The 12941-nt window shown below is 40.6% G+C and overlaps 2 protein-coding genes across 5 annotated transcripts; one reads left to right on the forward strand and one right to left on the reverse strand.

Moving 5' to 3' along the window:
• Nucleotides 1–164: 164 nt before the first annotated feature.
• On the reverse strand, nt 165–8000 carry zgc:154055 (myotubularin-related protein 9). 4 transcript variants are annotated; one of them, XM_004082644.5, is made up of 11 exons: nt 7468–7799; nt 7263–7319; nt 6866–6974; nt 6398–6523; nt 5499–5672; nt 5211–5428; nt 4974–5135; nt 2126–2267; nt 905–1125; nt 674–825; nt 165–582 (listed from the first exon to the last, which is right to left on the reverse strand). In XM_004082644.5, the coding sequence occupies exons 1-11, from the start codon at nt 7650–7652 to the stop codon at nt 482–484; spliced, it is 1647 nt and encodes a 548-aa protein (XP_004082692.1). In that variant the 5' UTR covers nt 7653–7799; the 3' UTR covers nt 165–481. The 4 variants fall into 4 exon arrangements, with proteins under 4 accessions (XP_004082692.1, XP_078797509.1, XP_011488825.1 ...); XM_078941383.1 differs by having other exon boundaries at nt 7067–7319; nt 7468–7778; XM_011490523.4 differs by lacking the exon at nt 7263–7319 and having other exon boundaries at nt 7468–8000.
• Nucleotides 8001–9283: 1283 nt separating this feature from the next.
• fam167b (family with sequence similarity 167 member B) lies at nt 9284–12802 on the forward strand. Its single transcript, XM_004082643.5, has 2 exons — nt 9284–9680; nt 9907–12802. The coding sequence occupies exons 1-2, from the start codon at nt 9381–9383 to the stop codon at nt 10168–10170; spliced, it is 564 nt and encodes a 187-aa protein (XP_004082691.1). The 5' UTR covers nt 9284–9380; the 3' UTR covers nt 10171–12802.
• Nucleotides 12803–12941: the final 139 nt, after the last annotated feature.

The raw sequence follows: 12941 nt of genomic DNA on the forward strand, positions 1-12941 counted from the left end.
TATTGTGAAGAGTGTTTAGCTGAGCTTAACAGGTCGGGGAGGTGGGTCACTTATATAGCCTTTGTCTATTGATTACATTTACACTCCACTTGGATAGTAAGTACTCCACATTAATTATAATAAGCACCTATGTAAAGTAACCAAATATTCAGAGATCAAAATGCTTAGTTTCAATCATGTTTATTTATGTGGCTCAAATTCAGGAAAAGAGGATTTTTCATAAAGTGAATAAACACTAAAATAGTAGCTTTAATAACTGATTTCTTCTATCTGGTACATTTCAAGATTATATTTTCTGTCCTGAATGTTTTTCAAAATGATCTAATACAAACTTTTTCTTCATATAAAAGAGTAAGAAATACCGTACAATACAAAATAGTGAGCACATAATGATATTTATCAACATACAACATTTTTTTTAACATTTATTTTAAATGTTAAACTGTTATTTTATTTTTCTAAATGAACAAACTTGAGGGTATCAGCTGAGAGCTAACTTCCCCCACTTTATGACCATGTTCCTTATCTCCTCCTGAACTTCCTCAAGGAGTCGAGCCTGCTCGGTCCACCTCAGAAAAAAGCCTGGGGGGGTTCAATAAAAACAGCAAAGCTGAAGTTACACTGTCTGAGTTTAACGGCCACCGGTTGGCAGAGTGTTGGAATTGAAACTCACCTTTCCAGAGTTGCAGGGACTGAGGATGAACCGAGGGCCAAATTGCCAGCTCAGTGGGCTCATATAGAGGGTTTGAGTAATAATCTCTCTCCGTGGGTTTCAGCAGGCTTTGGAACAAACAATGAGTCCTGTCCTTCACTCCTGCAGCACACCTGAACAACAGAGATTCATTTTAGCATTGAATTCTCAATAAAATCTAAAAAAAAAGAAGGGCGTTACAGCAAATCTGACCTCTCCTGATCGTTGTTGCACAGAAAAGTGCCGTAATCCGAGGCGTAGGCTTCAGTGGCCAATCGCAGCAGCAGGACCTCAGAGAAACCCAGTGCCAGAGGGAACTGACGCCACAGCTGCCATACAGAGTCCAGCAGCAGCAGGAAGACTGGAGACTCCTGCTGGAGGCGTGCGTGGGAAAAGGCTGAGTGTGCACATCGCTGCTGAAACGGATGTCCTCCCTGCAAAAAAGAAAAAGGGAAAATGCTCATTTTGGACACACTTTGGTCATCCATCATTTATTTCTTTTGATTTCTTATTAGGATTTTTTTCTGAGTTTTATTTTGTATCCAAGCATACCAATAGAATCAGAATCAGAAGCATTTATTGTCATTGTTCATTAAATAATGATATTGTAGCAGCCTAGGAGTGGTGTATAAATTTAAATCCAAAATATGTACAAGTAACCAATAAAAATACAAGTTTAAAATAGAAAAAAATGGAGTTCTGTACAATAAAGTTCAGCATAAATAAATAAATTTACCAATAGGTGTGTAATTTCATATTTAATTTAATGTTGAAAGTGTTTTTAAAAAAAACAGTGCAAGTTTGTGCATGCATCAGGCTCTTCCTTTAAACATTTTTAATTAAATGGAAAGATCTGCATTTTAAGCCTCAAAAAACACAGATTGACTGTGGTAAATATCAGCATAAGTTATAACTTTATGATTTAGATATATTACTAATTAAAGATAGGTTAAGGTTTTGCTTTCCTTGTTTCCACGAGAATATCAAGGCACATTAAATTTAAATTCTGATCTAGTCTATAAAATTTGGAATTCATATTTGCAAGATTTAATAACTTTGTGTATCTGTCAAAATGCAGCAGGACTTTCTACATTTTTTTGCAAACCTGAATGAGCTGTATCTTCTTTTATTTTATTTTTTAATTGTAAATATCAATGAGTAAATGTGCTCTTCATATTGAATGTGTCTATGACAAAGTAGAACAGTAACATTTTTTGCCAATTAAAAAAAATTTATTTCAAACATTTCAATCCCGCTGAAACCCTTTTAGGGGTTAAGGGGTTGCTGGAGCCTATCCCTGCATCTGTTGGTATAAGGTGGGTTACACTGTGGAGGGCTCCTCAGTCCGTTGTGGAGTACAAATTCTTCATTTGTTGACTCCAAATAACAATAAAACACTGAAGCCTCCACTCGCTCACGTTCTGTGACCCTCACCTGAAGCCATTCTCTCTCCAGCAGAGCCAGAAAGCCTTCCAGAGAGCGGCAGCTTGGGTCCACGATGAGTTGAGCCAGAGTGCTGATGAGCAAAGAGCAGTCTGTCCCCTCATAACCATGAACTAGAGCTGAATGACCGTCCCTAGTCCACAGAGGTAGAGGGAAAAACCATGAATGCAGCCGAGGTTTGAGGTATCTGTGGGTATCTGTGGGTATCTGCTCTCACTTCTCTCTGCGCCAGTGCGCCCGCGAGCACCCATTGTGGCGCCCGCAGGGAATGCACCCAAAAAAAATCTTTTTTTTTTTTTTATTGAAGCAAATATTCAACAAACAACCACGGCATGTCTGTCAATGACAACAATATCAATTCTGAGATAAAGGTAGACAAAGAAAACCCAAATATGTAAACAAATATAACTTAAAAAATAATCACTAAAAGTAAGGGTCTATTACAAAAGTTTAAATAGATCAAATAAATTACACAATTTCTGGACATTCTTATGATTCATGTAATGTAAAGATTTTGAGAATAGGTTGAGGTGGTTGAGTAATCCATTAATGTGAGGATTAATATTCCTGTCTGTTTTTATTTACATTTATGTTTAAAAAGTTAAAATTAAGTTAAAGGTTTAAAGGTTTAAAAGTTTAGCTTTAGTGTGTTCAATAAATATTTATCTTGTTCGGCTGCAACCTAAAGTCTGTTTTGAAATTAGGCTCCCTCTGCAACTGAGTTTGACCCCCCCCCCCCCCCCCCCCCCCCCCCCCCCGTAATACGAGTCTAGAAAATTCATGCATGTTTTTGTGTGTAAAATGAGCAAATAAAAATAGGGCACACAAAAGGAAGTCCTCAAATTGTCTTGGTTTTTTTTTTGGGGGGGGGGGGGGGTAGGAGGTTTTTAGTGGCGCCCTTCATACCACTTGGTGCCCATGAAATAGCCCTCGGTCTCAAAAAGGTTGGTGAACCCTGATTTAGACTGTAAATACATCCTACATATGCAGAGCCAACTCCTCCAAAGAATATTCACGAAAATGTAGTGACTGTTTTATTTAGCATGAAGATCCAGTTCTACCAGCAAAAAGCTTCAAGAAGCAATTTAATGTATGATCTTCATCCATTTCACATCATTGTGAACACATTTAGAGTCAATATTTCAACAACTTTGTTTAACCTTATCAGGTTTTTGGGCTTTTTTATGGTTAGCTCACTCATGGACCAACATAAGGCTAATTCTCTTATTTTCAGCCACATAAAAAGTTGATTTAATCTGTTTGTCTTTCAGACTGATTCCCACATGTTTGAATCCCAGACTTTGGTTTGAAGAGGATTTCCTCATCAGCCCATTTACTGAGAAGCCTTTAGGATCTGGGAAGTTAGACAAAATGAAGTCACTGCAGTGCCTTTTTTTATTTTTTTACTCTAAATTTGCACCCTGGATTTAGACCAAAAGCGAGTTGGACCGAGTGAGTGCGACATCATCCATAGAAAATGGCTTTCTTCAGGCTCCAGCGACATGAAGTCAATTCAGTCGTCATTTTTCATGATACAAACGCTGCCGTGTTGGAGCCAGATGATGTCAGCGAGCACCAATTGGTCCGAATCGGTCTGAGTCAACGTTTCTATGGCAACCACTCTTGTTAATCAGGAGGGAGCTTGTTGCAACACCACACCCCTACCACTTGAAAGCAAACTCTGTCAATCAAGCATTTCAACTGTATGTCGTGGGGGGGCCAGCGGGCACTACATACTTATATTGAGGTTTCTGATTGGTCAGTATATAACTTGAATAACTTGCACTCCAAAAAAAAGATGTAAAAATTAAGGATTAAGGAGAACATGTTTAAAACGTCAAGAATGGGTATTCTGACAAATTCAGTGATTGAGTAACAGCTGCTTATTTCTGAAGTTTGTCTGTCTATGGGATTCTGGCTTCTTGGAACCAGAGGGTACCTCCTTGTGTTTAGTCCAGTTCTCATATACATTCAGTGATATGCACTTCCAAGCTTAAGAACTAAATGGGAACTGTTGTGAATTACCTTATGCATGCTCAAAAGTAAGAGAACACACCTCTGTTTTGGTACTTTGGTACTTTTTTTGAGAATCGGATGCTGGTGTTTACTGGGGCCTCCACCAATCTAAAGACAGGTTCTTGCACATAATCTGTTTTGCTAACTATTTTAGTCTGAAGTGAGACAAAAAAACAACCTGTACTTCCTTGAAACTAAAGTTAGTTTTATTTGTTTTTTCAGAGCCTTACACACCAAGGCAAAACACCAAGGTAACTTCCTGATTGAAGCTTAATCTGAAACAAAAGGAGTTAGGTCAGCACACCAGGTAGCCATTAGGAAAATAGATTAATTGAAAAAACAGTTGACTTTAAAATTGTATAGACTGATTCATAAGAATGATGGGGGAAAAAAACTTTTTCTTTTTATTTATCTATTTTTTTGTAAAATTTCAAATTTAATTAATAAAATGTCCACTGTTAAATAGTTTGAACCACCAGTTATGTGAAGAATTTTATTGAATCAAAATATAAAATGTCATATTTTCTAAGTGATACTCAGCTCTGCTTGTTTATGCATTCATGGCACTCATTAGAGCAGTGGAGCTGAGAAACTGGCTTCAAATCAAACAAACCTGTAGGTCATGTGACCTCACCTGTCCTCCATCTCCAGTATTTATTTCAACACAAAACACCAGAGCACAAACTTCTGCTATTGTGAAGCTCCACACGCCTTCCGGTCATTAGAATTTTAGGAGCCCATGATGAACAGCATCTGACTGTAACTTGTATGTTACATTTTATCCATTGCGTTATGCAAACACCTGCACTCACTGTGTCCATACCTCTCTACACACTCTGCCAGCAGGCCTGCAGTTGACAGAGCAGTCTGAACGTGGGACAGCCATTTTGAGTTCTCCAGCTTGCTGAGCCAGCGGTCCATGTTGTGGGATTCATCAGAGCAGGCCTCCACTAGTTTGATCAGACTTTCCTGAAGAACCTTACCCCTGTGCACCACCAAGAAAAACAAAACTCACACAAGGGGCATTTTTTTACAATTACTCAAGTATGTCAGCACCTACCTTTCCATGTGTCGATGCAGCCTCTTCCAGCGCTCATAACATGACTTGGACTCGAACCCTCCACCTGTCATCCAGGCCTGTTGGGCCTGCTGACTAGAACGCATGTCGATGATGTAGCCTTTGTCAGAACCCTCGATCACAGCCTGGAGGAGGAGTTCATCTTCACTGCAGCGCTTCCTGTTGGCTCCTGTGAGCGGCTGACTGCTGCGCACGATCACCTGAGCGGTTGGGGTTCAATTGGTAAGGACGGGTTGTAGGTGAGCCATTGGCACTGACACAAAATCTCACCATGCCGTTCTTCCTGTGGTAGTAGCACAGGACGGGGAAACGACCACCTTGCCTAAATTTAGCCGCCTTTATCAACACGTCATCGCCAATGCTGCTTGGAACAATAACAGCTGGAGGATAGGAGGGGCACACTGAGTAGTCTCTGTTCACGCTGCTTAGTCTCCACTTCTTGTGCTGCAAACACACAGACAGAATGATCAAAGTGCGGTAAAAGCCACGAAAATGGGTAAAGTTTGGTCTTAGGTTAAAGTTAAACTTGAGGTTAAATTTAGCATTTAAATTAGTATCTAACTGACTTACACCCTAAAAAACATATAATTTATTTTTCTTGAAAAGAACTGAATAAATTGGTGCCAGAAGTCAACTAAATCATCTCTTGTTGTTCTCTTGGGATTTGCACAGATGGTTTAAGATACAAACATGGAAAAACGTCATCTAAATCACTTCTGTGGACTCTGTCCACAATGCCAAAAAAAGTATGTTTCAGCGTGAAATAAAGCTTTTAATATAATTCAAACTCCAGACTATTTGGGCGGAGCACCGTAACCAGGTCCCCCTTTAAAGCATGCATAGACATGGCACTTATTTTAAGAATATTGTACTCGTAAAACAAATTCAACAATGCCGTCTCTAAAGTGTGGCCTATCGCCATAGCAACCTGTATTCCCACAGGAAGGCATTCACATTTGAAGCCTGATTTCAAGCTGCACATTCTGACGTTAAGGGAAAACAAATGAAAGCTAAGCAACAGGGAAATCCTGAATGGTGACCCCTGCATTTCTGCCTCCTTTTTCCTGTCATATGGCAGCTGAATCATTGTCCGAAAAAAAAAAAAGGTTGCCATGAAAGATTTTCCTCCTTGAACTGCAGAGACAAATAGAGTTTTATTTGCGGCTTACAAGGTCCTTCATTTTACTGTAGTGCGTTTCAGGGGTCGAGAGGCCCCACTGCTTCGGCAGGTTGGAGTCGGTGGGTTTGTAAAAGAAAGGATACATCTTGCACACGTTATCCAGACATGACAGGATCTGCAGAAAGGTCATGAGATTCGTTAGCATAATCCCGGGTCTCAGAATCGGTTTCCACACATTGGACAGGAATGATGGCTCGATCGTTTTTTGCTGACATCGCAAGTGTGTTGTCCGCTGTGATGTCACTCAGTCGTTTTAATGTTATAGTAAAATAAACCTACTGTTCCTCAATCCAAATGGTATTTTCCAATATTGATAGAATCGATTGATTTCATTTTTAATAGTATAGGTGGATTCGATGAACAACTTGCCTCAGATATATTGATCTGGTTGAATAGTAGGAATATAAATCGATACATCAGTAGATTAATTGTTACACCCTTATATGGCTTATTATACCTCAATCGAGTGTGCAATGTTGAGACACTGCTCCATGCCTGGGATGTCAAACTGAATCACACGCATATCTTTGCACTTGATGGTTATTGTCCCAGAAGATCCGGACATCCTACAGAGACACGCACATGAATATGACTTGGAGCAATGCAGGTTTGGGGACTGTTGTGAAGCAGATAGGCGTGACATGAAGCTGAAACAAACCCGCTTGTCCCATGGAGGAGGATTTCTTCTCCTGACCGCAATGGCTCACATGTGCAAGGTTTGAGAAGCTGTTAGTAGCAAAGCCACAGAAAGTGAGCTCATGTGGAAAGGACTGAGACAAAAGGGGGTTGCTGCAATCTTGAGCAAATTTCCTTCTTTGGCAACAAACAGCAGACAATGGGCAACAATGTCCAACCTTTCACCGTGGCCTGCTTTAGAGAAGAAGCCGGAATAGCCCGAAAGGTTTTCCACACTGGTTAGAGAGATTAAATAAAGTGATCATGCAAAAGTCAGGAACAGTAACCATTATTATAGGTTTACAGAAAGTTTACAGAAATTCAACAATCAGGCAGAATTCATGTCTGAATTGAATGAAATCATCAGCTTTGAGGTCATCACACCTTTTCTCAATGGCATCAATGTTTCTGAGGAGCAGCAGGAGCTGCCTGGAGCTGTCCTCCTCCCTGTCCGAGAACAGCAGGTGGTGGCCCGTGACGCACAGCGTCCCTCTGCTCGGCGGCCGCTGGCGCTCTCGCAGCACCACGTCCTCCACGTTGGCCGTCTTAATGTGCTCCGAAAACTCCATGGAACTGCTCTGGCCTCCTCGACAGAGTTGTCCCCCACGTCGAAATCACTTCCTCGCGTTTTGAGAAAACGAAAGCGAGCTTCCTCTTGAGCCGCACGCGGGGCTGGTTGAGCAGCGCTGCACTCTACGATGTTTTGACGATAAGGAGCCTATATAGACGACTGATCAACCTTTACCAAAAACGCAAGGATTACACTGATGGAGACATTCAAAGCGACTTTAGCGAGGGGAACATTTCCCCAGAAATTGTTTTTTTTTTTGTTTTTTTTAGAAAGTAGCAGTCACGTTTGACAGTTATTTTCCTTGTAGGGGACTTTGACTTTAACATCGATATAGTTGCAATTTATAAACTGACCACCAGATGGAGCTGTGCACAAACAGAAATTGTAGGCGTAAAATGTTTACAAAAATTTGAAGGATGGATAAGGCTGTGTTGGACATTGGACAAGCATTTGGATTAACGCATTTAATGTAAAAAGAAAAGTTCGTTAACAAAGCAATGATAGTAAAGATAAAGAAGTTTTGGATTATTGCAACAAGAAAAAAAATAACGGTATAAATTTCAGGGGGGAAAACTATTGAAATTTAACTTTCCCCCCAGAATTTTGCTTTAATTTTATAATTCTGACTTTAATCTAACTTTTCTTATTTAGCTATGATTATGAATTCTTATGTTGGGTTTCAGATTTACACTCTGGCTTCCTTCCACAATCCAAAAACATGCTTGATAAGTTAATTGGTTACTCTATTGTTCCTAGGGAGTGATTGTGTGCCCTGCAACAGACTGGCGACCTCTCCAGGGGTTACCCGCTTTTGCCCAACAGTAGCAAAGACAGGCGCCGGACAACCCTGTGACCCCAAAAGGGATATAGCCAGTTAATAATAACAATATTATAATGGATGGATGGATGGAATTCCGATTAATCAAAATTCTGACTTGATTTGTAAAATTCTGACTTCACCTTAAAAAGTTAACCTGATTGTTACAATTCTACTCTTTCCTTATATACTAACATTAACATTTGCATTCCTCAAAACTTTTATTTATTTATTCATTTATTTTTGAAGGTTTAAATTTCCTACTCGCTAAGTATGAATTTTTAACTGTTATCTTTTTAAATTCACCTTCATTTTTAAACTCAAAACGTTGTTTTCTTCAGATTCTGTGTTTGATTCTGACTCTAACCTTATATTCTAGCCCCCCCCCCATGACTTTTTACAAAAAGTCGCTCTAACTACAAGGAAAAATTCAACATTTTCTGCATTCTACAAACTTGAAATAAAACGGTCTGTTTTAAAAAAAAATGGGGGGGGGGGGTTCTCTATACCCATTATTGTACAATACTGGTTTATTATTACCTTGTAATAATAAGGTCAGGGTCGGGCTCTGGCCCTGACCTTAATCAGTACCACCTCATTTTTAACCCCAACAATTGTCTGTATTTATAACCAGGTTCCATGAAGTGTTAGGGTCTCACGGTGCCCCTCTGTGGTGCACAGAAGGTCTGCCGGGGGGGGGGGGGGGGGGGGGGGGGTCCACTAAGGAGACCAAACATCTAAAACAGCTAATAAATTATTCACCCCTCCCGTTCTGTGCGGGATGGGCGGTCACTGTTCCCGTTCCTATAAAAGATCTCCGGACCTGTTGCGCTCTGCGCCGGGCTACAGTTCCAAGGAGCGCCGACGCAACAAGTTTCCCTTGAAAGGTTTTCGCGACCAGTCACACGGATGGATTTCAAAGAGTTTGGAGAGGAATCCTCAGATGGAGAGGCGGAGGGTCTGGACAGCGTGAAGGCTCTAACGGAGAAGCTGAAGTTGGAGACGCGCAGGCCATCGTATCTGGAGTGGCAGGAGAGGGTGCTGGGGCGCCCGTGGAAGGAGAGGAGCGCAGGAGACAGTCCAGACCCCGAAGGACAAGCCGTGGCCATGCCTGCAGTTCTGAGGAACGAGGACTCCGAGCTGACGGTGCGCAACATCTGTGGCTTTGATACCATTGATGATGCTTTGGATTTTCTGAGGAAAGAGCTGGTGAGTTTTAATATTGGATTATGTCATCAAAGTCCAAACAGAGAGCTCAGAACAACATGCATAGTCTTTTACCCCTTCCCTGCTCATATTTTATAATGCCAGACATGAACCCCCCTTTGATTAGAAGATAAAACCACACAAAAGCAAAACATGCCGTGTTATCTCACTGAAGTTCACATTCTCATCACCCACTGTCTCCTCCCTCCTCTCTCTGCTCCCACCCCAGAGGGAGATGCAGGTCCAGGACAACCGTCTGGCCCGTCAGCTCATCCGTCTGCGGAGTGAGATCCACCGGCTGAAGGTGGAGCAGGTCTGCCACCGTCACAAGGAGATGCTCGACGACGCTTCCTACGAACTGGAGGAGTGCGGGGAAGAGTCAGACCTGCTCTGTGACATTCCAATGAAGGCCGCCTTTGCTCTGTCCACCCCCCTGAAGCATCTGGGCCTGACCAAGATGAACATAAACTCCAGACGGTTCTCGCTCTGTTAGAACTCGGTGAACTGGGGAGCTTCCCAGCTCCTCTGTGTTGGCATAAAGAATGTTTTCACAGTTATTTCCTCTTCACTGAGGGCTTGGTGTGAAAATGAACTTTCACATGTGCCTGACATGAATGAGGAAACCTCTGTATGCAGACCTGTGGAGGCACACACCTTTCCTACTGTCTGAGCTTCCTGCTGGAATGATTCAGGGCATCTTTGTTGTTGCACATTATTAAAAAGAGACTGCAGGATAATTCATTGTTTTAATGTTATCAGGGATATTTTGTGATGCAAAAACACATGTTTCTATGCTCTGGAGAGGGCTTATTGGAAAAAAATTGAAGGGAACTTTCAAAAATTTCATTTAATTCACTTTGGTCACTTTGCCAACAAAGTCACAAACCTAATCTGAAGGGAAATACATTGAAACGATAATTTAAAAAAACAATTTATCTGAAAAGAAGAACCTTGTAATAACAATTAGCAGCTTTTCTGTTTACCTAAATCCCCAAATGAAGGGCCTGGAAGCTGTAGGTTTGCACATGTTCAGTTTGAAATGTCGTGTTCTTCGAATAAATCAAAGACTTTGCATTCAGGGCGCACACAGGATCAGATAAAGGAACGTTCAGTTAAGCAGGTGCCTAAAGTAAATACTCTGAGCTCTTGAGGCCCCATTCGTCCATGGCAGGGGGAAATCAGAGGCTACATGCAGCAGTTTTTACACCTCTCCTTCACAAGACCAAAATATCTCTGCAGTCTCACCACTGCAGTGACAAAAGCCAGAGGGCCCGAGGTTTATGCGTATAGCCAGGGGCCCCGGGTCTGGTGTCCTAGTTTCCAGATGCAACAGAGCTTCTGTGTGTTTGTTCATTGATTGTAGATTGTTAACAAGTAAAATGAATGAAATCTTTGTGGATTTTACTGTGTAGTAATCTCATGCTTTATCCATTTTAGACATCTACATGCATTTCCTTTAGTCAGGGAACTATAGTTAGAGATTGCTGTTTTTTGACCTTGGGGGTCATGCTTTGACTTCCATTGCTCAGCTGACAAAGAGGAGATCTTTCTCCTTCACTTGTGGGACTGTTAAACAAAAACAGTCCAAAAGAATATGGAGCAGGTATAGATGGGGAATTTTAATTAAAACTCAAAACCCTTTTTCCTGCAAGAAATTGATGTTTCTGAACAGCAAATGAACAGAGAAATGAAGATCAGCCAAATATCCTGGTGTCCCTATCACCCTAGGATTAGACCAGTTTGCCTTCAAGACAGTGGCACAGAGCGTAGTTCTGAACCCAGCAGGTTTGTCTTTTGTCAACTTCCTGCTGAGAAATGTGCATTCAATAAACCAGATAGAATAAAATCCTGACATTGCCATTGTATGTTTGGCCCTCGGACTTCCTTTGAATGTTTTTCACATTGTATGATTGTCAATATAGGCGTTTTGTTGTGAGCGTGGCCAGTCAGATGAACCTACCAGCTGTATGTGGTTGACCATGCTCACGACCAGTTCTTCAAATGACCACCATCAGTGGTCATTTGAAGAACTGGTTTAGATGGTGTAAAAGAAGTTTACACCTACAGTAAACGAATGTACAAGAAGGTCAAAGCATTTTGGATTTTTTTTGTTATTTTTTTCCTTTTGTTTCCTTTTAATTTGCTGTTTTGATTTTGTTAGCAGACCTTTGAGTCCATTAGGGGCATATGAACTGCCAAGTGGTTGAATTTAAACTCACCTTGCCTCGTTTCATCCATTCACTCAGGATGTCATGTTTCTTCATGGCTCTTTGTGGTGACTCAAATATTTCTATAGATCTAGTATTAATATGTCTACATGGATCTTTGAGAAATAAAATGAAATCAAGCTTTTTGTATTTGTGGTAGATCTCATATTTTAAACAATAGAGAGCAGATCTAATCTTAAAGTACACAGTGTACTCTTGGGGATTTATTATCTGTGGGTGTTTGTATGCATCTTATAGTCTCATATTAGTGGTGATATACAGGTACTTTTCTCATTTTGTGGGTTACTTTTAAAGGACTCCTTTTGTGTCCATGAGCGGTTTGATTTTTGCCTGGTACGTTGTGGTGTCCATCATTACAGGGACTCTGTCTTAACTTGGTAGGATTGTGATAGAAGTCTCTTTACTGTGGGGAATGTGTTCATTTCAGGACGTACACGACTACATATTATAGCTCTGCTTTTTTTCCCTTCATCCTTTTTTTATCATATCAGTTTTTGATGTGAAGATGAAGTTTTCTTGTCAAGATAGAGTTCCTTTTTTTTCCTCGTTAGTGCGTTGGCGTTGTGGTTCAGGTTGCATTTGCTTTATGCCTTGTGTTAGGTTGTGTTGGTTTCTCTTCATTAGTTTCTTTTTACTTTTGTCAGACAAATCTAAATTAATTTAAAACAAGTTAAAGATTTTAGAATTTAGCAATATGTGTTTTTACTGAATGGAAAGAAACTGAAAGAGAAAAAGAACCTAATTATGAGCATATTTACAGTCTATCTGCCTAAGTCGAACATAACTAAGAAAGTGCCTTACAATGTAAGTTTTTATTTTCATCACTTTAATTCACTTGTAAATGTTTCTTGCTGGTGTCCGTTTTCACTCAAATACAATAAAGCAAAGAACTTCCAATTATGGTTAATCCAGCAGATCAACTAGCTAACACCACTGGTTCCACCAGTTTTAATGCATCCGAGATCTATCCTGAAGCCACCTTCTGCTTAAAACTCTTGGCCCAGTCTGTCATCCAAACATCAGAACCTCAGAGGGC

Source organism: Oryzias latipes, chromosome 22 (genome assembly GCF_053564925.1).
Source record: "Oryzias latipes strain Hd-rR chromosome 22, Olatipes_Hd-rR_3.1".
In the NCBI taxonomy this organism is placed as follows: Eukaryota; Metazoa; Chordata; class Actinopteri; order Beloniformes; family Adrianichthyidae; genus Oryzias; species Oryzias latipes.